Genomic DNA, 27,593 nt, shown 5'->3' on the forward strand with positions numbered 1-27,593 from the left:
AGATTTTGGTTAGCTTTCGAGAGTGAATTATTGTGAGCGTGCTGTGGTAAAATGGGAGCTGACACCTTCCCTCTGAGATGATGAGAGCAAATAATGTGTTGGTGCTGTCATAAAGATCCCCTCAATCTAGAAAGATAAGAGCTGAGTACTTGCAACTATTTCATCCTTACTGCAGGAGAGTCCTTACTCCTGGCAGATTGGCTTTGTTGTCTGAGCTGTCTGTTCCCAGAGGTGCCCTCTGACAAGTGGCTCTTGAAGACAGTAGTTGCCTGAAAGGAAGAACCTATCCTTTGCTCAGTTGGAGGGTCGTATGAGGGGAGAAAGCTATTTGCTGCCTTCTTACAAGCTTAAAGCCACCACTATCAGCTGTGCATTGCCTTGTGTGACATATGCACAAGAACAGAGAAATGTTGTATCCTCTCAGTGGGGGAGGAAAGGGCAAAAAACTCATGGCTGTACACCCATGAGCAGGTATGTGTGTGTAATAAAATCGTGTGCTTGTTAGTCTTGCCAAGAAGAGGTGATGACTGGAATCTCAAACGTGACAAGTTAGAAAGGAGTCACTCCAACATAGTGTGCATCACTAAGCCACGCTCATGCTCTGTAAAGGAAAAGGGAAATTTCTGTGCTGAATCTTGAGATGACTCATTGATTTCATGCTTCGTTGATGGCTTATCACTTCTGTTAGAACCTTAATAGGGAAGTTAACAAGCTGACAAGGTTTTAAAGGGGAAGCCTTTTTTAGTCTTGGTTTATTTTTCTGTGGTTACTTGCTGTATAATAACTGCTGCTGTCATCATATGCACCGAATGAGCGTAAATCCTCACCTCTGCTGTTCATCTCAATCACACAATTAGCAAGCTACAGCTCTCTCCACAGGCTGCCAAGTAACCAGGCTTGCTGTTTGAGGTGCTCGCTATGCTCATTCTGGCAGCACAGATCCTAACCTGGGATTTGGATGGGAATGGGATTTACTTCTCAAATATGCCCATTTTTGCTGGTGCTTTCCCTTCAAACATTACTCTTCCTCTTTTTGGAACTGTTATGTATCAGTGGAAGCATAATAAGTAATTAGAGCATGTAAAACATTTCACTATGGTGCAGCTGACTGCAAAATGCAGACTCGCTCTCTGCTGCATTTGACTTCCTTCATTTGAAGCTTTTTGAAACAAACTTTTGTTTCTGAAGTGATGAGCCAAGATGAAACCTACAATTGTTACACCTGCAAGAGAAGAGTAATAACTGAATGACCTGCCCCTATATCAAATGGAGCTGTGTGTGACTTTGCCCTGTATAAAGTCAGATATTGTGGGCGAAGGAGGGACAGTTCTGACTCACAGGTAAAACATTAGTCCAGTTGGCTCTCACAGCTGCAGGAGCGAAATAGATGGGTCTTTGTTGCAGACTTCTGCTTTCTTGGTCTGCATAGGTGGTGCTGATGACAAACCAATGGGGTGTAGGAAGCTGAGTGTAAGGTTAGAAAGCAGCCATCATTGTGTTCTCATCCCAGCTCTGTTTCCTTGCAAGTCACTTTTACATTTGCCCATCAGTAAATGGCCGTAATTGGGATACTACAAAAACAGGCACAGGTAAAATGCAGGGAGATCGGAGAGCCGTGTATCTGTCTGCCTTGTTTCCAGTTTTCTATCCTTTCTAATTTCAGGATGGCAAAGTGAATGGTGTGACAGATTCAACGAGAATCTTGGGATACACGTTCCTTCACCCAAGTGTTGTGCCACGCCCTCACGTCCAGTCCATTACCTTAACTCCACAAGATGAGTTCTTCATTCTGGGGAGCAAGGGGCTGTGGGACAGCCTCTCGATGGATGAGGCAGTGGAAGCAGTCAGAAACGTGCCTGATGCACTGGCAGCTGCCAAAAAGCTTTGCACTTTGGCCCAAAGTTACGGCTGCAACGACAGTATCAGTGCAGTTGTGGTTCAGCTCAATGTTACGGAGGACAGCTTCTGCTGTTGTGAACTTAATGGGGTCCCACCGCCCAGCCCAGGCATTTTCCCCCAGTCTGTCAATGTGGTCATCAAGGACAGGCCAGCGGATGCTCTTGGGATGCCATCTTCAAGCAGCGGCATGGCTTCAGAGATCAGCAGTGAGATCTCCACCTCAGAAATGAGCAGCGAGGTGGGGTCCACAGCTTCCGATGAACCTCCACAGGTAGCCATGAACGAGAGCAGCCCGGCCTATCCTGGGGAGCAGCGCTGCATGCTACATCCCGTCTGCCTGTCCAACTCCTTCCAGCGGCAGCTCTCCAGCGCCACGTTCTCCAGCGCCTTCTCCGACAACGGCCTTGACAGCGATGACGAGGAGCCAATAGAGGGGGTGTTCACCAACGGCAGCCGTGTGGAAGTGGAGGTGGACATCCATTGCAGCCGAGCGAAGGAGAAGCAGCTTCTCCAAGTGCCTGTGGAAGCCAGTGATGAAGGTATTGTCATCAGTGCCAACGAAGATGAGCCCGGCCTCCCCAAGAAAGCCGAATATTCTGCCACAGGCACAATAGGGCGTCGAAGGGGCAATGGCTCTGTGGCACCCCAAGAGAGAAGCCATAACTTGATTGAAGTTGCAACAGACGCACCGCTCAGAAAAACAGGGGGATATTTTGCTGCTCCGGCACAGCCGGACCCAGATGACCAGTTCATCATCCCACCAGAGCTGGAAGAAGAGGTCAAAGAGATCATGAAACAGCACCAGGAACAACAACAGCAGCAGCAGCAGCAACAGCAGCAGCAGCAGCGGCAGTACCAGATGGACCACCTGGCAGACTACTACGATACGCCACTATGACCCATTATACTGCTCAGAAATGAACAGGCAAGGAGACTTGAGTGCAGGACCCAGTGGGCGCACGCTACAGCAGGGGTTTCCCTTCTACATTTCCTTTATACACTTCCTTTTCTTTATCCTGCCACTACAGATAACTGCAGCTTTTCAGTTTGTTAGGTTTAATATTCATTGACTTTCTTCTAGAGATGCTTTACCAGTAAAGTTTAAGATAGTTAATCTTCCCTTAACATATCAAATGTAAAAACAACAACAAAAAAAATAATAAAAAGGTTTAATATATTGCTGAGAAACAGATGATGATGTAATATTTTTTAAAATGGCTTGTTTGTTTTGTTTGAAAAGCAGGGCAGTAGCCAGTGCTAAATGATTTAAGTAATATTGTAATACTGTATTTCTTTGAGAGAAAAGGCTTTTTTTGGTCTTGAAAATGATAGACATTTGTAGAATATGGAGACTAACTCCTAGGAGTTGCTTTACTCTTTCAGGTGACTTAAGTCACTGAGATTCACTAATTTTCTCTGAGAGAACAGTTGATTGGGAAATTACTGTAAATAGCTCAGTGTTGTATAGTGATGCTTACATGTTTTGTAGCCTTGGCATTAAGGACACAACCTGAAAAACTGACCTTTTTCTTAAGCAATTCTTTGGGCCGTGGTCGTGGAGCACAGTGAACCGAGCGACTGCGTACAGGTTAGCTAGAGTTAGATGGTACAGGCCATTGAAAGAAACCCACTTTGTGCTCTGGTCTCTTTCTATCCTTTTACAGACACGTTTTATTTGTGTTCCTTATTGCTGCCACAACCAGCATGATTGTATAGAGCTCATTTGCTGTAGAACATTTACAAACCAAGAGTTATATTAAAGCCGAATGCACAAATGAACATGTCATAATTTTTGTTATAATAAATATGAAATTTACAAACGATGTCTGCTTTTGTCTGAATAGCTGAGCAGCAGCCTTCTAGCAGCACGCTGGAGTCCATCATCATACCACAGCCTGTTTAGACTGCGTCAGGTTAAAACTTTTCCATCTTAGTCTATGCTTTTTTTCCCACAGTAACTGCAGAACCTTACGTGTGGTCTTAGAAATCTTAGCAGGCAAGTCACCCAATGGCTGTGCAAAACACCCTTAAGAGATGCTGGACAACAACGAGGAATTAGCATAGTTTTTATTTCTCGGTACAAATGGAGCACTATTGATCTGCCCTTCACCGTAGTATTGACAATACCAGAAGACTGAAGAGGAGCGGTGCTCTGAATCAGTGCCATTGGGACTGAGCAAGTGAAGGTAGAAATGATGAAGGGGTAATATGGGCTAAGAAAGGGAGAAAGAGATCACGGGATATGGAGAGGGGAGGAAAAATAGAAGGTGGAAAAGAGCTCAAAGATAACTATGTAAACTCAGATTTGGTTGTACGTGCTAAATGAGTGTGAGTTCAGAGGCAGTTTGATAGCAAAGGGGCATTTCTTCGTGAATCCTGCCGGAAAGGTCCCACACCCTTCCTCAGTGCTGCCTCCAACCAACTGCTTGCTTTCCCTCCTCAGTCTCTAAAGGTGAGGTGTAGATGGCCAAAGCCAAGAGCATGCCAAAGCCTACTGCTTCCAGCACAGTCCCTTTTAGAACTGCATTCCAAAGTCAGAGCTTTTGTAGCACTGAAGTGACAGGATTTGGGCAGAGGGTTTCTTGTCTGTCTGAAGAAGACATTTGTATTAGTGGTCTGTCTCAGCCAGTCACAATGTGAGGGATTGATGCGTTCATAGGGCCCTCTTGTTCCCCTTCCTGTAACTGGATCAATAGTTTGACCGTCTGGGAACATCTCTACAAAATTCAGTGTTTTTAAACAGGGTGAAGGGTGTTTTGTTCCAGATTTAAAGGGGGATTTGGAAAACAAGGTACAATTTTTGCAACTTGGGACTTTTCTCAACATCTCTGCCCTCTTTCACAAAGGATGGTAATGTGTTCTTATCTGGTGAGCACTGGAGCTGAGGTCACCGACTTCATTTCGGTGCATTACTCATACATGAGTTTATGGTTAAGTGCACAGAACATTTTAGACAATCTGAGCAATCAGGACCTATCTGACTTGAAAAAAGAAGCAGGTTTGTTAGCAGAATTGGGACGGCTGTAGCAGGGGTGAGGCATGGGGGGCTGCACAGAGGGGAAGGCTTTCGACTGAAGGAAACACAGCGCCACGCTACCTTCATAATCAAACCTTCCGAGTCCTCTGAAAGTTGCCAGCAGCTGTATCTGAGACAAACAGAAATGCACGGACAGGAGGAGGTAGGCAGCTGGAGGCAGGAAAGTGAACTTAGTTGTGCTGTTTCCCAGAAGGTAACTTTAAGTAGGGAGATATGATGGTATTGAGGAGATAGTCCGTTGCTTGCATGCAAGTCTTTTTTGTGGCATAAAAGCTTTTTCTTCTTGCTTTCTGCTGTGGTGCTCTTACATAATGCGTTTTGTTGTGCATGAGCAACCCATCGGCATGAATGCTTTTGCATTCAGGGAAGGGCAAGGGCTCCTCATTGGTAACCAGTGCTGTGGTGCTGCTGCCTTCCTGTGGCTTATTGCTTTCGGAATGAGCCAAATATCCGTGCAGAGTGTCTCCCTCATTACTGGAGATGGCCGTGCTGCTACTGCAGTGCCCCATACGTTACCTTTTAAGCATTCTCTTCGTAATGATCTCAGCCTGCTCGCCAGCCATTGTGCTTTCAACTCATACACATCATGTTCTAGCAAATTGTACGTGTGTGTTTTCCAAAGCATGACGCTGTCACTTTGGAAGCACATCCAGGAGGGGGGGTAGGTGTTACTGAAGTGTCACGCACCGTCAGAAGTCATTCCTTAAGAATTCCCCTGACACCAGCTGTCCTCTAGTGATATCTGAATAGATGGCCTTCATGTCCTGTGTCCTGAATTGCTTCGGTCAGCCCCACCGAGGGGATGGTGTTTGAGCCCATACAAAGTAAAATCTAGGTTCTAACAGTGGCATCCGCTCATCATTTTGAGAGGCTATGGTTTGCCTTGCCAGGTGTCACAGATATGTTTGATCCTGCGTCTCTGCCTGTATCTCTGCACCAGTCACTGATGATGTCTTTTGGCTTCAAACTTGCAGCTCTGGGCTTGGAAATATTCACTGGAGTGGCTTGGTTGAAATAACCCAGTGCCCAGCCTGCAGATCAGGGGTGTAGAAAGGCTTGAGGTATTCCTAGCAATGGAGCAGGACTTAAAGGAGCAAATCAGACAGCATCCTTAGCCCAGTCAGCCTGCTTTCCCTAGATGTTGCCTGCTGTGGATGGAGAGATGAGCTTGAGGGATGGCCCTTGAGCCTTACATTGAGCAGATCTGATCTCTGAGCTGGAGTTGCATCCCAGCGTTTTGGCTGGAGGGGGTTGTGTGGCCAGTAGCTGACCCAAAAAGAATCTTTTGCACTTGACTGGAGCCAGAACGTCAAGGTTTCCATTAAATGACTGTGTTAACGCTTTTCTCAGTTAACCTGCTTTTCCGTCCTGCCTTTTAACTCAATTGAATTGCTCCAGGGCCAATTTGTTGCGGTATTGTTGGATTAATCGATTTGCTTCTGACTGATGCAATTGTTACCTGCGTGCTGGCGCTTGCTGTGCAGCGAGGACCTGTGGGTTGTGCCTGAACCTGCATGTGCTGGAGGGAGAGCTGGGCAGGAGCGTGAGGAAGGTGCTAGGAAGCCATCCTGTAATAATTCTGATTGAGACCATGGCCTGTAAGGTGCCAGGCAGGGCTAGACAGACCTCCAGCAGTGGGGCCCCAATGCTGTGGTGCCGTCTGAAGTTGTTGCTCTGAGCACGGCATGCCCTTCTCTCTTGTTGGATTTAGCACAGCTGCACAGAGAGAAGTCCCTTCTTCTTCACTGTTTTAACAGTGAAATCATCACCGTTGACTCACAGAACAGATGGAATTGTTTCACTGGTTCAATATATGCTGTGGAGTGCTTTAAAGAGAACTAAGACACAGCTATGGGGGAAGGCTGGTACAGCAGAAGTGTGTGAGTCAGTGACTTGTAAGATGTTGTTTCATTGTAAACCCTACAAAGGAGAGACGGGAGAAAATCCTTGTGGTTAATGCTCCTCTTGATCCCAAAGAGCTGCATACGTAGAATAGATGGTGAGGTGCTCTGTATTTAAAATTGGATGGCAACGGAGAGCAAAACCAACTATGTCTTTTTGAGGTTAAGAACAAATGGATGCTCATGCCCTAGCAGCCAAAACTGTTCCTTCTTGGGTACAAGCACAGGCAGCTGATGGGATTGCTGGGAGTTGGCAGAGCCTTTTAATGAGGGGTTAAAGGGATCGTCCTGATCTCTCATCATGGTGGGCAGAATATGACCACGAGGTTTCTCTGTCACCTCTGGTACCAGCATAGTCTTTGTGTGGGGTTTTTGAAGTGCCTTGAAATGACAAAGCAGGACAGAGGAAAACGAGCCTGAAGTCACTAGGCCTGCTGTTCCTTCCTCTCCTGGTAAGTTGTGGCTTGCACCTGTCTGAGCTAGAAGCACTCTCCTTGTGATGCAGGTAAGAAGTGGCTTTCAGGCCTCTCTTTGTAATTGAAGCTGAGCTTTTGCATGTGGGGTAGAAAGTAATGTGTTGCTGCTCTCGTTGCTAATTGAAAGCTACAGGGGCTCCCCCTTGTGTTACCATGGGATGGGAGAATATGGCTACAGCTTCCTTGCCAAGGGCCCAAGTGAAACCCGTGCTCCTATGCCCTTGCTGACCCTACAGATGAAGCCGTTCTGCAGCAGCCTTGGCTCGGCCCAATGCTCTGCACAGCAGCAGTGCTGGCAGTGGCAGGAGCTTCCTGGTAAGGCCAGGGCAGCCGTGCCCACAGACACATTCTTGTGATCTCCAGGAAGGAATAACACCTTTCCAACTGCTTGTGCGCCCCAATAGTGACTGCTCACACTGGTGATCTCCAGTTAGGAAGCCCTAAGCTCCTTAGTTTTCTGTTGCCAGCTCTTCCCGTGTCATGTGGCTGCCATCACTCAGTGCCAAGAGCCCCCACACGCTGAGGGCTGGGAAGCTGCTGCCCCGGGTCCCTCAATGCTTTGCAGAGAAGGGCTGTGTGGGCACAAAGAGCTGTGGGCGTACAGATGATGAATTTAGGCATCACTCGGTACTATAAACCTGGGTACAGTGGGAAGCCTATGAGTAATGCATATGAGAGGCGCGCAGGGTGTTCAAAGCTAATGAACCTGCAGTGCTCAATAAGCAGCAGGGTGAATCTCAGCCCTTTCTTTTCCCCCCACACTTCAGCTGTCCCTGTTTAATCTGGACAGCAGTATGGGTTAGCAAAAACTGAGGCTTTCATGCAGGTGTCTTAACCTCTCTGCGATTCTTTCTCAAGTAGCATTTCAAAGCCCGTTTCAGACGCATGGTCCGTACCTGTGCCTGTCTGTCTTGTGAGCCTTTGTACGTTCTGTCGAGAGACTAATTACCTGTGCACAGACGCATTCCCCTCGCTTAAGCTTTCAAACGTATCCTATGAGCTCCAGCAGCAGGTGCAATGTGTGCTAATGGCACAGCTGGAGATCAATAGCCCATTTGTCGTAATGAAGGGCATCCAGCGACTTTCCAGTCCTGCACTGTCACACGCCAAAACCAATTCCATCAAACGCAGGGACGATCTGCAGACCTTGCAAGGAGCCTCATGTTTTATTTATGATGGGTGATGGTGAGCATCTGTGACACTTTTATGCTGGGCAGGCATTAAGCTGCTGTAACAGATTGAACACCACCTTTTGCTGGAGATGGATGGATGTGAAAGAGGTGAGTAATGACGAGTGTCCCAGCTGTCATTAAGCAACGTGGTTACGGTCCTATTTGATAAGTTACCGGAGCCTTAGGAAAGGGGATGTGTAAGATCTTCAAACGTAGGTGAGAGATGGGAGTTACAGAAGGTTCGCTTTGCAGTAAGAGCTCAACTTACAGTGATTCTGAGTTGAGGTGGAAAATTGCTGGGAGACAAGTTCAGATGAAGGTAGAGCTGCGCTGGGAATAAAATACATGGATTAACAAAAGGACAATTTCCATTTGAGCTGTTCTTTGGTTTTCTAATCCCTGTATGTGTATCCTCATCACTTTGAAGCAGTTTCTCACGTAAACCGAGATCGCAGTTTCCTTAAAGCTGAGCTTTGAATTCTGCTCTCACACAACCGGTTTGTGTTCAGAGTTGTTTCTTTGCATCAGATACACTCAAACTGCCCTGGAAAAGGCTCAAGTCATGGTCAAAGTTAATATATTCTGGGAATGTTCACAGTCCTTCTAGCCGTGATGGTTTTATGGTTCCAGATGAGTGAATTATTTAGTAAATGTAAAGGTTATGTTGAGCCTATTTTCAGGAGCAAATATCTTCTTTCTCCACTGGCCCCAACCCCCACAGCGTTGCCTTTCACATTGAGAAAGAAGCAGCTCGCATCTTGGGATGCTAATTTGCTCTGTTTTGGAATAGATTTTCCCCAGACTGAATTAATTTTAAGACAATTATTTGAATAAAGGAGACAGTTGGGCAAATGGATGCTCAGAGAGTCGCAGCCCACCAGGATGAACATTTCACAGCCGTTTCTGCAGAGCAGAGGGATGCAGGATCAGTGGTGTGGTCTTTCTTAAATTATTTTATTAACACAGACATCTCAAATATCTGTGCCCTCTGCTTCCTCCTCGCAACAAGGGCACGGGGAGGCATTCTGTCAGAAAAATGACTTCACATTTCAGTGCTTTGACTGAGATCATCTCTCTCCGAGGCCGTGGGAGGGGTTCCTCTCTGGATAACAAACGTCTGTGAGCTCAGATGGGATTTTTACTCCCAGACTGACTGAAGCTGTTTGCTCCTGCACCAAAGGAGACAGGTGTGAATTGATAGTTTAAACCCACCAGGAGTGCAGAGTGACTTTGAGATAAATCATCTACTTTAGTCAGCCCAGTGCCTGGCACCAGGGACCGTCCGCAGTGGGGCTTTTCTCCTGCCAGGCAAGGACTCTGCAGGCACTCATCAGGCAGGATGCTTTTCTGCCACACAGATCTGGAAGGCCCAGTGACCTGTCCTTGTTCTTGAAATCTGGAACATCTGCTCACGGCTCACTGCTTCTTACAACAGAAAACATCACGGGACAACACAGTAGCCAAACCTTATCCAGAAATCTGAGCTGAGACTTGAGTCACCCCCAGGGTTCTGCATCCAGGAGGACTAAGAGAGCCACCAGTCCCTACAACACCGTAACAAATGGAAGGAACTAGGGCAGTGGGTATTTCTTACTGTGTAGGTGAAGCCTGCTAACACGAGAGGCCCGGAGGCCCATGTTCCATGAAGCTTTCTCACTTCTTACCTTCTGCTCTTTGAAAGGAAACACCACGGCTGCAGGTGGAGTCTTGAGATAGGGAGCAGGCCCTGCAGCCGTGCATGAGGAGGCCAAGACCAACGACTGGTGCAAAAGTAGGAAGTGGAAGGCAGAGATGAGACTGACAGGGAGCTGAGCTGCATAGAAAAGGACAGGGTTGCCTTGGCAGGAAGATGGATGGAAGCCGAACATCTTTTTTGAACCACTAGTGGTTAGATGTGGCTTTAGCTGGATGCCAGATATCCCTGTAGGATTCCATCTCTTACTGCTCACAGTGAAGGCCTGGCTCTGGGCAAAGAGCTAGAAATCAAAGCCTCAATTTCATGGCTATCATCGTTAATGCGAGTCACAGCAAGTTTGCAAGAAGTCTCCTGTCTGCTCCATAGTCATGCTATAGAGCTTGTTGAAGTTCTGATTATTAAAGAGATGTTTAAGATACTATATCAATGTTAAATACTTGCAGTAAAGGCTTGTGCAATCATTTCCTTATCAGAACTGTAATGTTTTCTTGTTAGGTGAATATTAGCTCAACTATAATACTCTGAGATATGTGTTTTTGTGAGAGTGCATATACAGGTACATATAAAATGTATAAAACAAACTATACGATGGTTCAAAAGGGCCTCATCTAGTCAGTGATTCTGAGCTACACAAAAGTGAAAGATCACAACCAGATTCAAAATTGCCTCTTTCCTCCCCACAAGCTGACAAATCTTATGTACTCCAGCAATAGTCCTTTTTTCTCACTCTCTCATCTACGAAGTCCAGTGATCTATTTTATCTTCCTCAAAAAAAAGGACTCTTAAAAGATGTTCCCTTATTTTCTCGACCCTGGGGGCATACAATTACAGCTGTTCACTCATGCTTTTCATGCTTAGATATTGGAAGGATATGTGAATGTTTTGTCATTGTTACAGAACTTCCTTGAAAAGCTCAATGGCAGACAGCGCTTACCTGACTTGGGCTCTGCTCATCATCAGCTGTAGTCAGCAGGCCAAGCCGTGCTAAAGAGGCAAGCGGTATCTTCATTAAGAGCATAGCTGACAAATGCGCTGCCTCTTACCGTCTGATCTGCGCTCAGTGAGATGAGAAAAACGTAGCAAACCTGGAGCCAGGACCCAGACGCTGCCTTTGAAGTTAGCTGCAGCTAGTTCGTCTTGGCAGCACTCCTACGGGAGCACATGATTGCCATGTGATGACCCCATGACTTGAAAGATAAAATATTTCACTGTTCCAAGTGAAACAGGTCACAAGTATAGCTCAGGTTGCAATTCAGAAAGGCTCCTGAGTGCCTTCTGCTTTGTGACTACTGTGGCTTAAATCAACAGGATGCATCAACAGGCACAGGATTTGTTCAAGGACCTCTCTGCACAGCTGGCTGTCCATACAGGATTTACATTCAATTCCTTATGCCAAGAGAGAATAAAGTGAGTGGTTATTAACACGAGCTTGGCACCAGTGCAATTACAACCTGTTAACAGTCCTCTGTTGTTCAGATTTGCTCTGTGCAGTGTGGAAACATTAGAATCAAACACATTTTAGAGGCAGGAGTCTGTCTCAGAGACTGATGCAAAAAGAACAACAAAAAAAGCCTTGTTAGAATATCCTTGCAGTATCTATTTTATTACATTTTATTTACATTTGGTGATTCGAGACATACTTCCAGTACCTTGTTGGACAGGGGATTTTGGACTCATTGCCTCGTAGGCACAAAGCCTAGTGCCTGCCCCTCACTGAAGCTTGCTGTTCCCTGGCACAGGCCCATAACTGACTTCATACTAACGTGGCAAGAGCCTGGATGTTGTGGGAGCGTTCAGAGGTCCTGTGGATGTGGCGGTCATTTCTGACACTTCTGTCTCTAACGCTGCTCTTGGGACTGTGCTGAGCCTTGGCTGCGTGACTCTGGTAGGCCCGCACAGTTCGAATAGCAAGGATGCAGACCACAAAGCTGGCAAAGTACAAACAGGCAGCAGCTACACCAAAGAGGCCAACAGCTGCATCGCCACCCTGGACCACGCAGTTCATGGAGGTGTAACCACGGCGCGCGTACAGCCTCTCTCGCCTCTTGCAAGCTTCTGTGGCGTTCACCTGGGTGACAAAATACAAGTAGAGACCAACTGCGACGATGTAGCCCACACCAGCCAGCAGGTTGAAGGCACATTCACCACCGAGCAGCCCCATCTTGAGGCGGTGGATGGGTTTCACCCCCACAACGAGGAAGATGAGTGTGAGTGCTGCTGCTGCTAAGCTGAAGGTTACTCCGCCGTAGACGCAGGGGGCTCTCATCTGGGTGATCTGCATGTCCAGCTCCCTCACTTCCCGGAGCTCCGTGCCCTCAAAGGGGCTGTAGGCTGAATTCAGATTAAAGGATCCGATGCCCAAGCCGCCAATGGAAGTAAAGCCTGCAACAGAAGCTTGGGCAGCACCCACGCAAATCAGCACCAGGAGGTTAACGGTGATTTCCACGAACTTCAAAATGCCTGCAAGGAGCAGAAAGATGAGAAGAGACATCAGAATCATGTGCAAACTGGGGGTGATAAAAGTACATCCAAAAACATAACCAGAGAGCGCTATTACTGAGACAATCCTCCAGGCTACAGCAACAGAGCGCTTCTTTCAGGGAAAGAAGGGGGGGAAAAAAAAGTGTCAGCTCTCATGGGCACATTTCAGAAGTCAGGGCAAATTACTTCTCTAAAAATTTGTCAGCTTGTTTGATAAATGTGACTCCGTGAGGGGAAAAATCCATAAAGATTTTACTGCGCTTGTGTTACTGCCAAGCAAAGCGAATAACGATTGTATTTTGGCCTGTAACTACTTGGCATAAACAGTCTGAACAAAACGCAGAGGTGAAAGCTGACAAGACCCTACAATCCTCCAACAGCTTTAACAAATCGTGCAAGTTATTTAGGTCCTTCAAAGTTTACTGCTTTAGCAGACACGTTTTGGAGCCTAAGGGTTTGTTAATTTCAACTTCTTATGCATCTCTTCTTCATCTCTTTCAGAAATAAAATCTCTTCATAAATATTAATAAACTGATGGCAGAGAAAAAGTGGGGGAAAAGGACAAAAATACCTGATGTATTGAGGTAAGGGAATTTGATACTTCATGTATTCTCTTGCACATGTCCAGTTTCAAAAGAAAGCTTTATGACTTCTAAGTTGAATCTTCTTTGCCCTGTGCTAAGCTACCAGTAAAAGTAATTTAGGAGAAATGGCTTCCTGTAGCAGCTGCCTGTCAGGAAGGACCAGCACAGCTTAGATGAATCTGATTATTCTGTGACAGCTCACTAGGGGTCAGACTAAGATTAGTAAATATGACTGATGTTGAAGCGTAGCACAGCTAGAGTTGCCTATTCAGGAAATGAAAACCCATAGTGTATCATGTGTTGTTTCTCAAGTCCTGAAGCTAATTACTGAATTTTGAGACTTATCCTGCTGCAGCCTGACAGCCAAGAATGTAAGATGCTTGACAGAGCTGTCCTATGCTTGCCTTTAAAGGTGGGAGGGAACTTCATCTTGCAAACAGACTTTCATTTTAAACTATTAACATTGATGAGCATGGCATTTTCCTCCTGAGCCGTGGCTCCATTGCTGTATGGGCTAAAAAGAAAGGGCTGAAACAGTGCATGAGGGATGATAGATTATCAGGTATTCTTGTTCTGCCCCTTCTTATTCCCAGAGGGCTGAGGCAAGAAGCACCTTCCTGCTGCTGCTTCCCTTCACTGGAAGGTGCTTGTGGTGGTTTTACAAGGGCCTTTGGCTATGCTAAGTATCAGCTTTTCCTGTACCTCCCCACGCTGAGCTTTAGAAAGGGCAATTTTCCACTGTTAAGAGTTAGCACCTGCTGCAAATCTCTCCATACTTATAACTCTGTGAAAATAACCCATTCCAATCCTCAGTGCTGCTGTTCCAAAACTTCCTAAGTACTCATACAAAGCCTTACCTTCACTGAGCTACTACTGTAGGACTGGCATGATGTATCCCTTTGCCAATGGAATGAAAAATAAAACCAGTGAGGGCTGTTGCATTTTTAACTGCAGTAGTAGGTGCTTTATGGCATGTGTGAAAATGGCCTAAAGCAACCACTCAGGTTGGGTGGCTTTTATATGTACCTGAACAGCTTTCACACATGCCTGTTGTAGAACTAATTGGAGCTGAAGGGATGAAAAGAGGTTCATTAGCAGCTCCACCAGGAGATATCTGCAATGTGTTAAGTCAAGGGATTGACTGAAAAACAATAAGAAAGTCCAATAAGAAGAACTCCCATGTCAAAGGAAAATCCTAAAATGATGAACGTTATCTAGAACTAAGCTGTGAATTAAAGGTCTGTGATGGGAAATATATTTATAAGGCAGGTTATTCATAAGGAAAAACTTACCAATGTGGATGCCTTAGCTGGGAAATGCTGAGGCAATCTCCACCAGGAGCAATCTACAAGAGGCCTGAAAGCCATGGATTATGTTGCTGGGAGTTTTCCAGTGGATTGCTCCACTTATTCCATAAAATCCAGATCCGCAGGTGATGATAGTTTCTATTTAACCGTTAGCTCTGTTTGAACCCAATCTTTACTGCTATGAGTAGGATACCTGCTGTATCAAATAGGCTTTCTTCCATCAAATGCAGTTTTTCAATTTATATTATTTATCTATTATTCACCGTTTTCCTTTCTCTTCTGTATTGCATGCACGCTTGGCTACTGCCATGGCATTAACGCATTGATCGATGGCATTGTCTTATGCCAAATGGTGAACTTAAATGCAGCAAAACAAGCAGGCAGGCTGTAAGCATGTAGATCCACAGGCAGCTGATGTTACTCTAACAGCTCCTTGGCTGAGCAGTCATCATGTTCTTCCCCTACCCAGCAATACTCTGGCCAAGCAAAATGTCCTTCCAAGAGCTGTTTTAATAAATTAAAAGAGCAGGAAACGATTCAGCTCCTTTCTTGTGTGCTGCTGTTTTTTCCTGCCACTTTAGCAACTTGAAGTGACTCACAGAGGGTCTGATGAGCAATTGTGCTGGCACAAGTTTAGCAGGGGAAATAACACAGCCCAAGAAGAATCAGAAATTCTCCCTTTCAGGTGTGGTGAGATGTTTAATCTGCGTGCTTTGTCTCATAAACCTACACTGCATCTATGCCAGGGACATAGACCAGGACAGGCCCCCACAGGGCAAGCAGGTAGGATGAGGAAACTCCGTCAACCCACATAGAAAAGTGGTGCCACATCCCATTAGGGGTCGCTCGAGGAAAAGGGAAGAGAGGAACTAAAGGCTACAGCACACACAGTACAATGAATTCACTCAGACTTCTCACTGAAAGTTGTTGTTCTGTCTTCCAGTTTGGGTAGCTGTCTGCTTTTCAGAGGTACTGTTGGGTTTTGTGTTTTGTTTAGATTTTTTCCAAAGGAGCAGACAAGTATTTTGACCAAATATAGTGAGTTACAAAAGCTGCAGTCAGTCTTGAAAAGGATCTCATACACTGAACTTCTCTTGACAGCGCAGGTTTTGCATGCACACAAGAGGGTAAGTACACAGCTCGGTGCACAGCTTTGGTCACCTCTGGGCTAAACTGGCAGGAGGAGGAACACGATGGCTGGGAGAGGGAGGAAACATCAGAGGAAGAGAGATATTCCCCTTTTGGAAGGAAGGGGACAAAAGTTTGACAGAAACAGTGAGGAAGAAAAACTGGAGGAGAATGAAGAGGAAATGAAATGGAGAAAACAGTCAAAACAGATTAAAGTATTAAATCTGCAAGCAAAGTATTAAACTGTCTATTTTGCTAATGGTATTACATCCCTTATATATACACCAGAACAAAGCAAGATCTTACTCTGACTGAAACCAGTAATGAGAATGAAACCAACTTCACTGATGTAAGTTCTGGGCAATACAGAGCTTTCTCATAAACAAACCTTCCCCACGCCACCACTGTCTGTGTAGGTCTCCGTGTTCTTCAGTCACTGGTGGGATTTAGCTTTCACTGAGTTATGCTGAAATCTCCCCGATGTTCAAAGAAGGAATAAAAACAACAACTCTAAAAGCAAGAGTTAGGCAATGTGAGACCAACAGTCATTCACTGCATCTTGGCTTTTCAAAGGACCCAAGGGAAACTTGTACTCAAAGCCAACTGAATTTTAATGGCACAAAAGCACCCAGTACATGTAGGCTCATTTGTTTGAGATATCATCTTACTGGAAATGGAGAGAGAAATAGTTATAAACTGGGAAAATTAAATTATTCATGTGCTCCAGAAAAAAAAAAGAACAACTATCTTCTAATATGCTGTCCCTCTTCACTAAAGGCGGTTTCTCCACTAGGAAATCTCAAATAATAACCAGCCTTGTTTTCAGTGACTCACAGAAGTCATACAAGCATAACTGGAATGCTCAAATCCAAATATACAGTCTCATTTTTTTTGTGTGTGTAATATTCTCTTGAACAACTATTGTCCTACCTGCTCTATCCAGCTGTCACAGCAAAGGGTTGGCTTGAACTGCAGAACTAGCATCAATCCCCACACAGTTTCCAATCACCGTATGAAACTGGTTTACCTGCCTTTGAGACAGTTTCAAGAGTAAGCTACTCTTACTGTTTTTTCCCCCCCAGTAGCTCCTTCAAGCATCACTTCTAAGCACGTTCTTAATTTTTCTGCTATTAGCCCAGCATGAGCCACCTTCCACAACCCTCTAAGAGGTGGAAAGCAGAAGGCTGTGCATTAAACTGTAGCACTTGGTAATACTGACTTAAATGCAATGTCTGTGAAACGCTTTAGACATATCTGTAGTACAGGTATTCTCAGCACAGTCACCTCATGTTCTGCCTTTTGGGAAGAGGCCCTTTTTCTTCCTACTGTACCCATGCTTCCGTCAAGTAGTAAAACAAATATCTTGTAACTAAAACAAACTTGGGCGGACCAGAAAACAATGAAAGGCTCGTTACTTATGCCAACTTTCTGTAGGCACTCCTTTCATTCAAACCGAAATGCGGCCACCTTTTGAAAGTACAAAGATTGGGGGGTTATTGCTCCTTAAGTAACCACAGTCTGGCTGAAGGTAGATCAGGTTGGAGGAATCTGTAAACTGGAGCTCCTTACTCACTTCACAAGCTGTAGGTTGTCATACCTGGTAAGCAGCATTCCTGACTGGGTGGTGGATTTTCCTCCTTTAAGGCAGCTGCGATCAGTTGCTCAAGAAATATAACCGCATCTAATACAGCATTGCTTTGCTGTATCATCAATTAGCTTTGAGAGCCACTTTGTGCAAAGAAGCATTTTTCTTGCTTCTAAGAATTTGAGTAATGTGAAAGGAAGAAAAACCTAGTGGTCTTGCAAGAAGGATGGTGTCGCTCTTGTTTTACACTGGTAGAGTGTAGACTTAACAATGATTTCCCAGCAGGTAACCATGGACCAAAGTCTAACACACACTAAAAGTTAACATGACTTTGCAAGGATCTTTCCTTGCTACCATAGGTGAAAATTCTCAGTTGTAGCTCTCCTCTCTCTAAAAGCAATAGTATAAATAAGCAAAAAAAGAAAAAGAAAAAAAGGGGATGAAAACAATTTATATAAAAATGTGGGCATAGTCAAGACCCATATCTTGACAATGCAACTATTTGCTGAAGGTAGAAACTCGTACCTGTATCTACTGTAGCTCTCCTTCACGTTTTTATAGAGCTAATTGGCTATTTGTATTTCACAGCAAACAAGGCTTAATTCCAAATGAAATAGTTCGCGGAACAGGAAGGTTACCTGCAGCTCTGCTATGCACTCTATCCTGTAAATGTGCCATTTTCATTAAGCATTTTGAATCGTCTGGATTATCTTCATTTGTATAGCTCTATCCAATTCCTCCTATAAATGTCTTCTCTCTTTCCAATTCCAGGATTAAAAAATGCGATGGCAAATTCAGTGCGTTAGTCATCCTGGATTTAAATATACATTGCAAGAGATAGGAGGGGAATGCTGCCTAACTACAAATGAGACTACAGGGGAATGCAGTGCTCCATCCTCGCAGCAAAAATATGTTGAAATAAATTAACTGTTACAGGAACAGCGTATGACAGCTTTAAGCACAATTTAAAAGAGCTAAGAATGCAGAGGCAAAATGTGAAGATAAAGACTAATCCCACTAGGTGCCTCCACAGAAACATATGTATCCTATTGACCACGCTGTTGAAAAGATCTATCTTGTACTGCTGAATATACTTCTCTAACACTTTTTTTAATCCATAAAATTATCTGCACTGCGTGCATTTAATGACCCTTCAATGTTTTTCAACATACATCAGTAGAGTTACGGAAAGGCTTTTACTTCAATCCAATGCCTCCTGCAAAACACTTCTTCCTTGCCATCAGAGCTCCACGGCATCAGATGTTACGCAGTGTTCTGCAGAGTATTCTTCCCTCCTGCTCTCAGGTCAGACTCTCAAAGAACATCAGCATCAGGACATAACACTGCACCGTAATGGTATCAGTATAGCTGTTATGAACAATGGCATTCCTCAAAGCGGGTGTCTAACAGTGAGATCCCCCTGCTCAGGGTGACTTTTCACCTCTGTACTTTTTCCAGTCTGAGAGTACTTGCCAGCATCCTGAGCTACAGGAAAAACATGGACTGCTTTGTGAAAACAAAAACTTATAGATGTTTACATTTGAATTAATGCTGGCTTGTTAATGTACGAGTATATCTTGGAGAAAGTCATTGTTACTCCCTAATTCTATTTCCTCCTCCTAATAAATTTGGTTTGATATTTCCTCCTGGCTATGTTTGAAGTCAGAGGCTTTTATTGTTGTGACAAATGATAACGCTGCCTTGTTCTGAAAGGAAATCAGCCTGAAGGATTTAACAACTGCAGCTGTTGTAATGCAGGCTAAAGACATGATAGTTTGGAAGCACCTACAATATGCTTAAGAAATCAGACACTATTCACAAACCCTCTTTAAGCTCTATTTGTGGCAGCAAAGATCAGAGATCCAGCTGTACTTCTACTACTCAGTTACAGATCACCATTTTTTCTCCTCATCTTTTAAAGTGCTATCTCCCTTATGCGCCAATTGGGCTGAAGAATTAAAAAACAGCAAAATGTTAGCAATGAAATTCTGATTAGTACAAGTCCAATTCTGTACAGGGCAAAAGTACTCTGTTCTCTGAATCTGACAGTGACTGAGGATGGGAGAAATTTGGTTTACCTTCACCGTTTCAGCAAAACTAAAAGCAGCATTACACTACAATTGCATCACTCCACCTCATTCACATCAATGTACGTAAGATAGTTCTTGAGGAAAAGTTACCAAATATCCATTACCAATATAAGATCAGCAATTCCCTCCTGAGTTTGGCACAGATTTTGTTCTCTCTAATGTGAAGGAAGGAGCATGGCAGCCAAACACTTCTCATGTTCCCTCTGGTAACCAAAAGGAAGGAATCTGACAAAGCAAACATTATTACTAATTTAATTTTTCTAAGCATTAGACAGAACTATAGAAATTTAATCTGCACCAGCAGCGAAAAACAAGTTGTTTTTCTAAAAGAATTTAAGCACTAAGTATTCTAAGGACAAAACCTCTGTGTTGTTTTAAATAGCATATGCTATTGTGCTTCAGCTGTAAGAAATGGTTAACCCAAGCACTAGTTTCTTAGCTAATGAATGGTTTGTCTTTATCAAGAGTGGTTTATTTCCAGTTCTCATATAATCATATTAAATACCTACGCAGCTTGACACTATTCTATAAGCTGTTGTGTAATACAGAGGTGGAAGGTGGCCAACTTCTTTGTTTTTATTGTGTTTTGAATCTGTGATCTGCAGAACCCCAAGTGTGACTTTCCTATTAAATATAAACATAGAAACTATACATAAAGCTGGAGCAAGGGAGAGTCAAAAGTTTCATAGAGGGAAGCGGTTCAAAAGAATCAGGAGATGCAAGAAGAAAGGCAATCCAAGCGGTAGTGTATCTGATTTTCCAAAGAGCCTGTGGTAAAGCCTCCAGCCAAAAGCTCATAAAGGACACAAACTCCCATGAGATAAAAGGAAAGATCGCCTCACAGATTTGTAGTGGTTAAATGAAAACAACAAGGAAATGCCTGGTTTTCAAACAGATGGAGTTAAGAGAGAAATCTTCGTTCTGTGCTGCCTGTCACGAGTTACACCTCTGTTAGCAGTGGAATGCGAGCACATCCCTAGAATTAAACAGGTGGACACTGTACAAAGGTATGAAACACAAGTGAAGTGCATACTGGTTTTCAGTTCAGAAAATTCCAGCAGTCTGAAGTGAATATTGCTTATTATAAGTCCAAACTGCTACAATCCTCCCAAACTTGCACTTTAAGATATAGTTTGGGAGGATGTATAATCTTTATACATCTTTATAGAAGGATCACTGGTTTCATAACAGCCTGTTTGTGAAACCTCAACATTAGTTTTTTGGGATATTGCAGGCAAGAAGCACGGTGCTTTGCTGAAGTAAATACTGCTTAGAGCTCTGGTTGTCTAGAATTCCTCAATAGTTTGACAAGCCAGGCAACTTGTACAAAAAGCATCCATGTAGTGCTGAGCAAAAGGAAAAGTGAAATACATAGTGAAAGGAGCGTGATGCACACTTAGGGGCTGAGGCTCACATTTCAGTTGTTGCTTTGGAAGAGACTGTGGTAGGTCACTTGATTTCCTGTCCTTGTTTGATACTACTTTATTCTGAAATGATGGCAATTGGGAAGGGGGATTTCACCGGACTGCTGATAAACCATTGGCAAAAGAAAGTTAAAAAGCATTTCCAGGAAGTTTCGATGCTGTCAGAAGTCATAGCTCACATGCGCTGACTTCCTTTCAAAAAGTTCGTGTTAGTTTTTCATTGACAACATTTGCTATCTGATTGCAGGGAACAGAGAATGCTGCAAAACAATTCTAAGAAACTGCACCAAATTGCCTGTACTTTCAGAAGTTTGCTGAGTGGGTCCAATTCTCATGATTTTACCAACCTCCAATTTCTTTTCTTTTTTCTTCTTTTTGAAACTGAACTGCTAATTAAGGGGTCTGTTTTCTATGTGATCTCTTTTCCCTCCTCCACTGTAAGCTCAGCCATTAAGCTTTTGGAAAACACTGAGCAATACCTGGGGGAGGGGTGGAAGCGAAATCATCATCGTCAAGTGAATCATCCAAATCTGGGATATTTTGAAAACGTTAATGATGCTTGATGCACTGAAATAATGAGAAGCAAATGGGAGAAAAGAAAGTACAGGTCACACTGAGCTCTTCATAAGCCTTATCAGCTTCTGACCAAAGACTGTGAACCTCAGCGTTCCACTTAGACCATACTGAGCCTTTCCAAAACTTTAAAGGAGAAATGCATATTTTAGCTACTTTTTGTTCTTGTTATTGTTTTTTACAGGATTGAATTTGCTAAATGTTAAGGCTGAATTTCCCCCATATTAATGGTCATTTCTCTCCCCACTGTACCCATCTTCTTATGAAAAAATAACAGTTATTTCTGAAGAGCTGTTTTACTGGATTACATGTCAGTGAAACAGTTCTGCCTCACATGCTGTTAATTTATAAAGGTGCATCAGTGATGACTGTATTAAATACAGAGTTAGTAGAGAGTATGAGAAGAATGTGTTGGAATAACCCAGCATCAAAGCTTCAACAGCAGTATTTAGATTGCCTACAGATGCAAATACATTTTACTCCCAAATCCCAAAGCCTACCTCCTCCTGCACAACACATCACCTGTGCTGACACTGCAGCTGCATACTCTGGACATACATCTCTAAGAATCTATGGTACTCTGTATATTGGCTTTTTAGATCCTTCCAATTACTAAATTACAATTACTAACCTGCAGCCATCTCGTTCATTAATTTCATTTCCATGTTTTACATATTCCCCTGGATTTACTTTATTGCACTTCTGATCACAGACAGGGAAACCAAGCAGAGCTTTGGGAAGAGGAGGAGTCAGTGGCAGGCAGTAAATATCGCACGTACCTCTTGTTGTGCATACCTTTGAACACTTCATCGACCATGTTTCCTTGGTGGGGTAATACTGTGGTGGTGGGTCAAAGTATTCCTGTGACGCTGCTGACGCTTTAGAGTACGGCTCTGAGCAAACGGTGGAAGCCCTTGAGTGCTGGCCACCACGGGTATCTTTTGCTGACCTGCAGTGGAGTAAATGGGTAATATACAGTAACTAGATCATGCTGCAATGACATATAGGCTCCCTCAAGCCTAATGAACGTTTTAGGTTGATGAGATTTACATATTATTCTGCATGAAAAGTGCAGTTGGCTCTTTTAAAATGAGTTAACGCTTAGCTTAAAAGAAACGGTAAATTGTTTTGTAAACGCTTGGTCTAATCTAAACATTCTCTTTCTTTTGAAGGAGAGTTTGAACTTGACTTTTCAAGGTACAGCTGGATGATGCTGAGTTATTAAGAGTTATTTTATGTCTCATTCCACATTTTCTTTTTTAAGCCTTCCTATTCGATTACTATCTTGAATTTCTTATCCACATATCAGCATTTCCAACTGTAGTTTTGTTTCCTAGTATCGCTGCACTATGGTTTATCTTCATCCAAGTCCAGATTTAACTTAAAAATACTATCTTATGGGTTCACACTAAATCATGTTCACTGTAGTTTTTAACGTTTTCATTAAGACCTTCAATAACAAGACCAATGCTAACAACTCCACGTGTAGTTGCCAACAGCTCTTTTTGGCTGAAACATTCCTGATTTTTCTGACCTTTGTCCTGGGTCTTGTGCAACCACCAAGGCATCCTGCGCAGCTGTGTCACATAAATTAAATAAGCCGTGTGATTTATAAGTCTTCCAGTTAACTTGAAAGCAATCCCTTTGGTACTTTCTGATGCAGCTGCTTCTCTCTATTGTATCTCGCTACTTGCCAGAAAACAAAACAGGCAAAACAAAACAAAATTAAAAAAAAACCCTCCCCTCATGTTCAGTATCTGAGCACAATTAGGAAAAAAAACAAAAACCAACAACCAAAAAACAACAACTTTCTTCTAGATGTTTTTTCCCCCTCAAAATGGGCCTCTTCTGGCTGCCTTTGCTCCTGTTTTCCTTCAGGACTTTCCAGCTCAGGGTGATGCAACTCCTCCTCAGCACTGAGAGAAAGCATACTATAGAAGTTTCAGACAGAAATGCATTGTGAAAGACATACCTTGGCTAGATAGTTTTGGCTCACAAGGGATGAGAGCATTAGGCACCCAAATTACACTTCCTACAATACTCTTCCCATCTCTTCAGTTATGGGATCTGGAGATCTTCTGGTCAATAAATCTAAGACTTCAACAAAATACTGTAACTTGCTTACAAAATCAGTTATTCTTTTCAAGATTGGTAAGCAGGGGAAAGTTGTTAAGCCAAACTCCATTAAAAACAAACAAACAAACAAACAAACCAAAACCAAAAAGATGAAAAATCTTTTTGATTAGTTGCAGTGAAGACTGGTTCTTGTCAGTTTCTTGGTTGACTTCAAGAACCATCTCCATGGCTGTTACAGATCTGTAGCTGCAGTTTCCCTTTCTTGAATCCTCAGTGTATCTAGGGGATGGTCTGTTAGCCCTTATATTGCTTTCTCTGTTTTCCAGTGTGTCCTGTCATTTATAAGCAACAGTAAAAGCAAGAAGTTCAGAGAAGAGCCTTACTAAGAAGAAGTGGTTCGATTTACAGCTATCCTTTCACATGTTGCAAGATAATTTAACTATATCCACTCCTGATCTATGCTCTCACTAAGAGCAATCATTCAGCCTCTGAAGATGATTCTTAGGCTGATTTCCATTCCCATTTCTCTCTCTTTTTTTTTTTTTTTCCTTCATGAATTAAAAGAGATGGAAGAAAAAAAAAAACAACATTAAATAGTTTGTGTAATAGGATTATTATCCACATCTTTTATTCTCAGCAAAGTACTCCGTCTAGTCCATATAAGCGTGCCCCATTATTGCTTTTTATTCTCATCCCCTTTTTTCTTGCTTAAATGTGTATTATTGGGATGGATCTCAGTATTTCAGCTTTTAAAGAACCTTTACTGTACCTATCTCCTCCCTGCCCTTTGACTCTATTATTACCTTGCAAACATGCCCCCCATAGGCTCAGCAGGTGTGAAGAACACCTTTCTGTTGGAATTCATTTGCTAACGTTTACAACTGCAGATCTCCTACAAAGCAGCTAGCAGCACGCCCTCAAATAAAAACAGTCTAAGATCAGTTCTAATATGCTGTAGGCCATCCAGGCTGAAAGGAGGAGAATAATATCCTGAGACTTGATTTTTCCATTTGCTTATTTACTTTTTGCATTGATGGTGGATGACCTGCTATGATGTGCCACGAACTACCTGAGGCACTTAAATAAGTACATTTATTGACTGCAACTATTTAAACTGATTTTGTTTTGGATTACCATCAACTTGTTCAAAGCTGAACTAGACCAACCTGCACATTCAGTAAGTCCCTTTGCTGGAACATAAAAGAATACAATGTATTGGCAAGCCTTGATTTACTGTCACCTGCTGACCAATCCCTTAAGCAGCTGTACAAAGAGCCATCACAGTACTTTAACGACTTGTGATCTGGCTTTATCCAGACAACCCTATGAAATTCACAGGTCTGCCTGTGTCACACAGCCTCTTTCTGCTTCCTCCTAGCCTGCAGCTACCCTGGAGTTCAATAGAAAGATTAAAAACTGTTTTAAATTCCAAAGAGAAAAATAGTTTCCTGATTCTTAACATGGAATTCTCATGCTTCACGATTTCAAGTAAATACTTTCTTTACTATTGTAATGTGAATGTATTTAAAAACAAACAAACAAAAGGATAAACGTAGCAGGTTTGCTGTGATACGCTCCTCTAAGGTGGTAAGACATACCTTCCATTGTACAGGCTCTGTTTTCTTGGTTTTCTGTATTCCTCGTATCCGTCAGATCCACGATTCTCATGGTAACTGCCTTGTTTATCTTGGTATCGCTTCCCAGCATGCGCCATCTTGTCTCTTACATGTATTCTTTCTTTAAAAACTCACTTCCTGCACCAGAGGAATAAAACTGATTCATTTTACAGCTCCACTCAAAGTTATTCATTGACAAGAATGCCCACAGAATGCATCCATTTCATGCTGACTCCAGACTCAGTAAAGGTTTCCTTACGAAGAGTAGGAAGTAAACTTCTTTAAACCACAAATAACTTCAATGGAGTGTTTTTCTCTACCTTTTCCTATGGATCAAGCAGGACATTTTTCTATATTCAACACTTCTTACGCTGAATTTATTTGTAAGATCTGCTCTTACTCTCCCACTTCTGTTTCAAGGACAAGGTGTGTTGGCCACATAGAGAATCACAGAACCACAGAACCGTTTGAGTTGGAAGGGACCCTTAAAGGCCATCTAGTCCAACTCCCCTGCAATGAACAGGGACACCTATGGCTAGATTATGTTGCTCAGAGCCCCATCCAGCCTGACCTGAACGTCTCTAAGGATGGAGGAGGGGAAAAGGGAGGTGCCCTTTAACTCTCTGGGAAAACAGTTCCAGTCCTTCACTAACCTGATTGTAAAGATTTTCCCTATATCCAATCTAAACACCCCCTCTTTCTGTTTGAAGCCATTTTCCCTTGTCCTGCCAGAACAGGTCCTGCTGAAGGCTGTCTATTTGAGCCCAAAGCTGTGACAGGTCACTCTGCACCCCTCATCTCCAGCTGCCAGCCCTAGCAGCACCCACGGTCGATGTGGTTTTGACTGATCATGCTCAGACCTCACTTACTTAATGACTTCCCTTCACTCTCCTCTGGGTGCCATTAAGGAAAGAAGTCGATTTTTCTTTCCGGCGAGCTAACAAAGAGACTCTCCTCCTCGGGGAAAGCTCGTCTCCTCTGTTTGGAGCAGAAGGCTGTTCGAAAGGCAGCTGAGACCTCACAACACAGCAGGACAACACCATACCCTTCCCCTCGGACTCCCGCCCGCTTCTCCCCGCAGCCCCTCACCTGAGGCCGGGTCCGCCCTCCACCTCCGCCGCTCCTCCCTCAACGGGGAGGAGCCATACCTGCTCGGAGCTTCATGGTTTCAGGCTGTGACCCTACTGCCAACCCACCCGGCCTAGGCACGGGGGAGAGCGAAACCTCGGGGCCGTGGAGCGGCCCTGCCGTTGTTTACTTTAATAAACGGAGGCCTCGGTTTTCCTGGAAAGCGGGGGCCCTGAGAGGGTATAGAACTAGAAGGTCAGTAAAGTGAGAATTCAGGCTCCCAGGCAGCTGCCTATTTAAAGTTATTTCTCTTCCTATTAAAGCCGGCTTCCTCTCCATGCAGTGCTTGGGGTTGGAAGGCTTGCAATGTGAGATGTGGAGGGCATGATGCAAAACAAAATGTAAGAAACCGGTCCAGATGGGTGGCAACGTGCTGTTCAGAGGCTGTGGCACTAGTTGTTATCTTGGCTGCTTAATTCCCTCAGGTGTAAAGCTGCTTTGTAGATAATTGACCATGCAAACACACAATGTACAGTCTGTTTTTGTGGTGCTCCACTGAAAGGCCTTTCTCTCCTGAAGCAATGTGGGGCTGTGTCTCTGCACTGCCAGCCTATGATGCTTCCCCACAGGAACTCTGTGCTGCTCCTCAGGATGCCCGCTGTCCTCAGGCTTTGAAAAACCAACAAACATAAAGCCTTTTTGGAAGAGGATATCTCCATTTGTGTTGAGAGCCATGGGCAGACCCATGAACTGGCTCTGCTGTGTACTGGATGCTCATTGTGCAGTCCCACAGAGAGAGCTGTTGGTGCTGGAACAGTAGGATGGCAGGGCTCACGTGGCACGGTGCCCAGCTAATCTGCAGCTTTGGAAAGTTTCCTGAGGCCCGTGGTGCAAGGCAGAGCCCTGAGGAGAGCTGGGACAAGAAAAATCTTTGGCTTTCCAAAGGCTTATACAGCAACACGCTTTGGGGTACCAGTGCTTCTTGAACTTGGGCTTAAGATGTGCGTCTGTTACAGTGCGGCCCTATTGTAGGGCTAAATGCAAAATCCCCTTTAAGTAATTTGTGGGTATCAGAGGAACTGCTGCCCCTGGAATGAGGAGATGGCTACGGGAACTGAGTACTTGCACATGCATTTTGTAAATTGCTGGAGCACAGTACGGCTATGATTTCCTGCTCCAGTTGAACTGTGTTAACAGCTTATTCTGCTGTTTACCGTTCCCATCTCTCCTAGTCCTCTTTTACTGTTCCTGTTTTTAGCCATACAGTTTGTCTTCTCTTTGTCTTGCACCAACTCTGGTGCTCACTTGATCACATAGTAAGCCAATTCAGCTTGCTTTCCAGCCAAAACCAATTTACTTTCTGCTGTTTTAGTGAGATGAATTGGCTTTGTGCTGCAATCAAATGTGTGCTGGAACAAGGACTTGGCAAAAGCACGTCTCAGAGGGAAGAAACTGGGGGAGGGATGTGGGGAGAAGGCTA

At 43.9% G+C, this 27,593-nt stretch overlaps 2 protein-coding genes and 1 long non-coding RNA gene across 4 annotated transcripts in view; 1 reads left to right on the forward strand and 2 right to left on the reverse strand.

The window, feature by feature from the left end:
• Window positions 1–3,722, forward strand: part of PHLPP1 (PH domain and leucine rich repeat protein phosphatase 1) — a 123,726-nt gene extending 120,004 nt beyond the window's left edge. The window contains exon 17 of the mRNA XM_015854511.2: window positions 1,664–3,722. Coding sequence (XP_015709997.2) covers window positions 1,664–2,797 — 1,134 coding nt within the window. The 3' untranslated portion in view covers window positions 2,798–3,722. The remainder of the gene's footprint in view (window positions 1–1,663) is intronic.
• Window positions 3,723–3,948: 226 nt separating this feature from the next.
• On the reverse strand, window positions 3,949–11,308 carry LOC107309604. Its single transcript, XR_004306330.1, has 2 exons — window positions 11,116–11,308; window positions 3,949–10,298 (listed from the first exon to the last, which is right to left on the reverse strand). It is a non-coding gene; the product is annotated as an uncharacterized LOC107309604 (long non-coding RNA).
• Window positions 11,309–11,765: 457 nt separating this feature from the next.
• Window positions 11,766–26,236, reverse strand: LOC107309600 (MARVEL domain-containing protein 3-like). Of its 2 annotated transcripts, none has more exons than XM_015854535.2 (4): window positions 26,135–26,236; window positions 25,028–25,183; window positions 22,133–22,302; window positions 11,766–12,641 (listed from the first exon to the last, which is right to left on the reverse strand). In XM_015854535.2, the coding sequence occupies exons 2-4, from the start codon at window positions 25,141–25,143 to the stop codon at window positions 11,935–11,937; spliced, it is 993 nt and encodes a 330-aa protein (XP_015710021.1). In that variant the 5' UTR covers window positions 25,144–25,183; window positions 26,135–26,236; the 3' UTR covers window positions 11,766–11,934. The 2 variants fall into 2 exon arrangements, with proteins under 2 accessions (XP_015710021.1, XP_015710020.1); XM_015854534.2 differs by lacking the exon at window positions 26,135–26,236 and adding an exon at window positions 25,915–26,110.
• Between the last annotated feature and the right edge of the window lie 1,357 nt (window positions 26,237–27,593).

Source organism: Coturnix japonica, chromosome 2 (assembly GCF_001577835.2).
Source record: "Coturnix japonica isolate 7356 chromosome 2, Coturnix japonica 2.1, whole genome shotgun sequence".
Lineage (NCBI taxonomy): Eukaryota > Metazoa > Chordata > Aves > Galliformes > Phasianidae > Coturnix > Coturnix japonica.

Excerpts from the sequence above, each read along its gene's own strand:
- LOC107309600 (XM_015854535.2), bottom strand. The coding sequence starts at position 25,143 with ATGGCGCATGCTGGGAAGCGATACCAAGATAAACAAGGCAGTTACCAT. Across the intron at positions 22,303-25,027 it reads CAGAGCCTGTACAATGGAAG|GTCAGCAAAAGATACCCGTG; the intron begins GTATGTCTTACC and ends ACTCCACTGCAG. Across the intron at positions 12,642-22,132 it reads AAAGGTATGCACAACAAGAG|GCATTTTGAAGTTCGTGGAA; the intron begins GTACGTGCGATA and ends TGCTCCTTGCAG.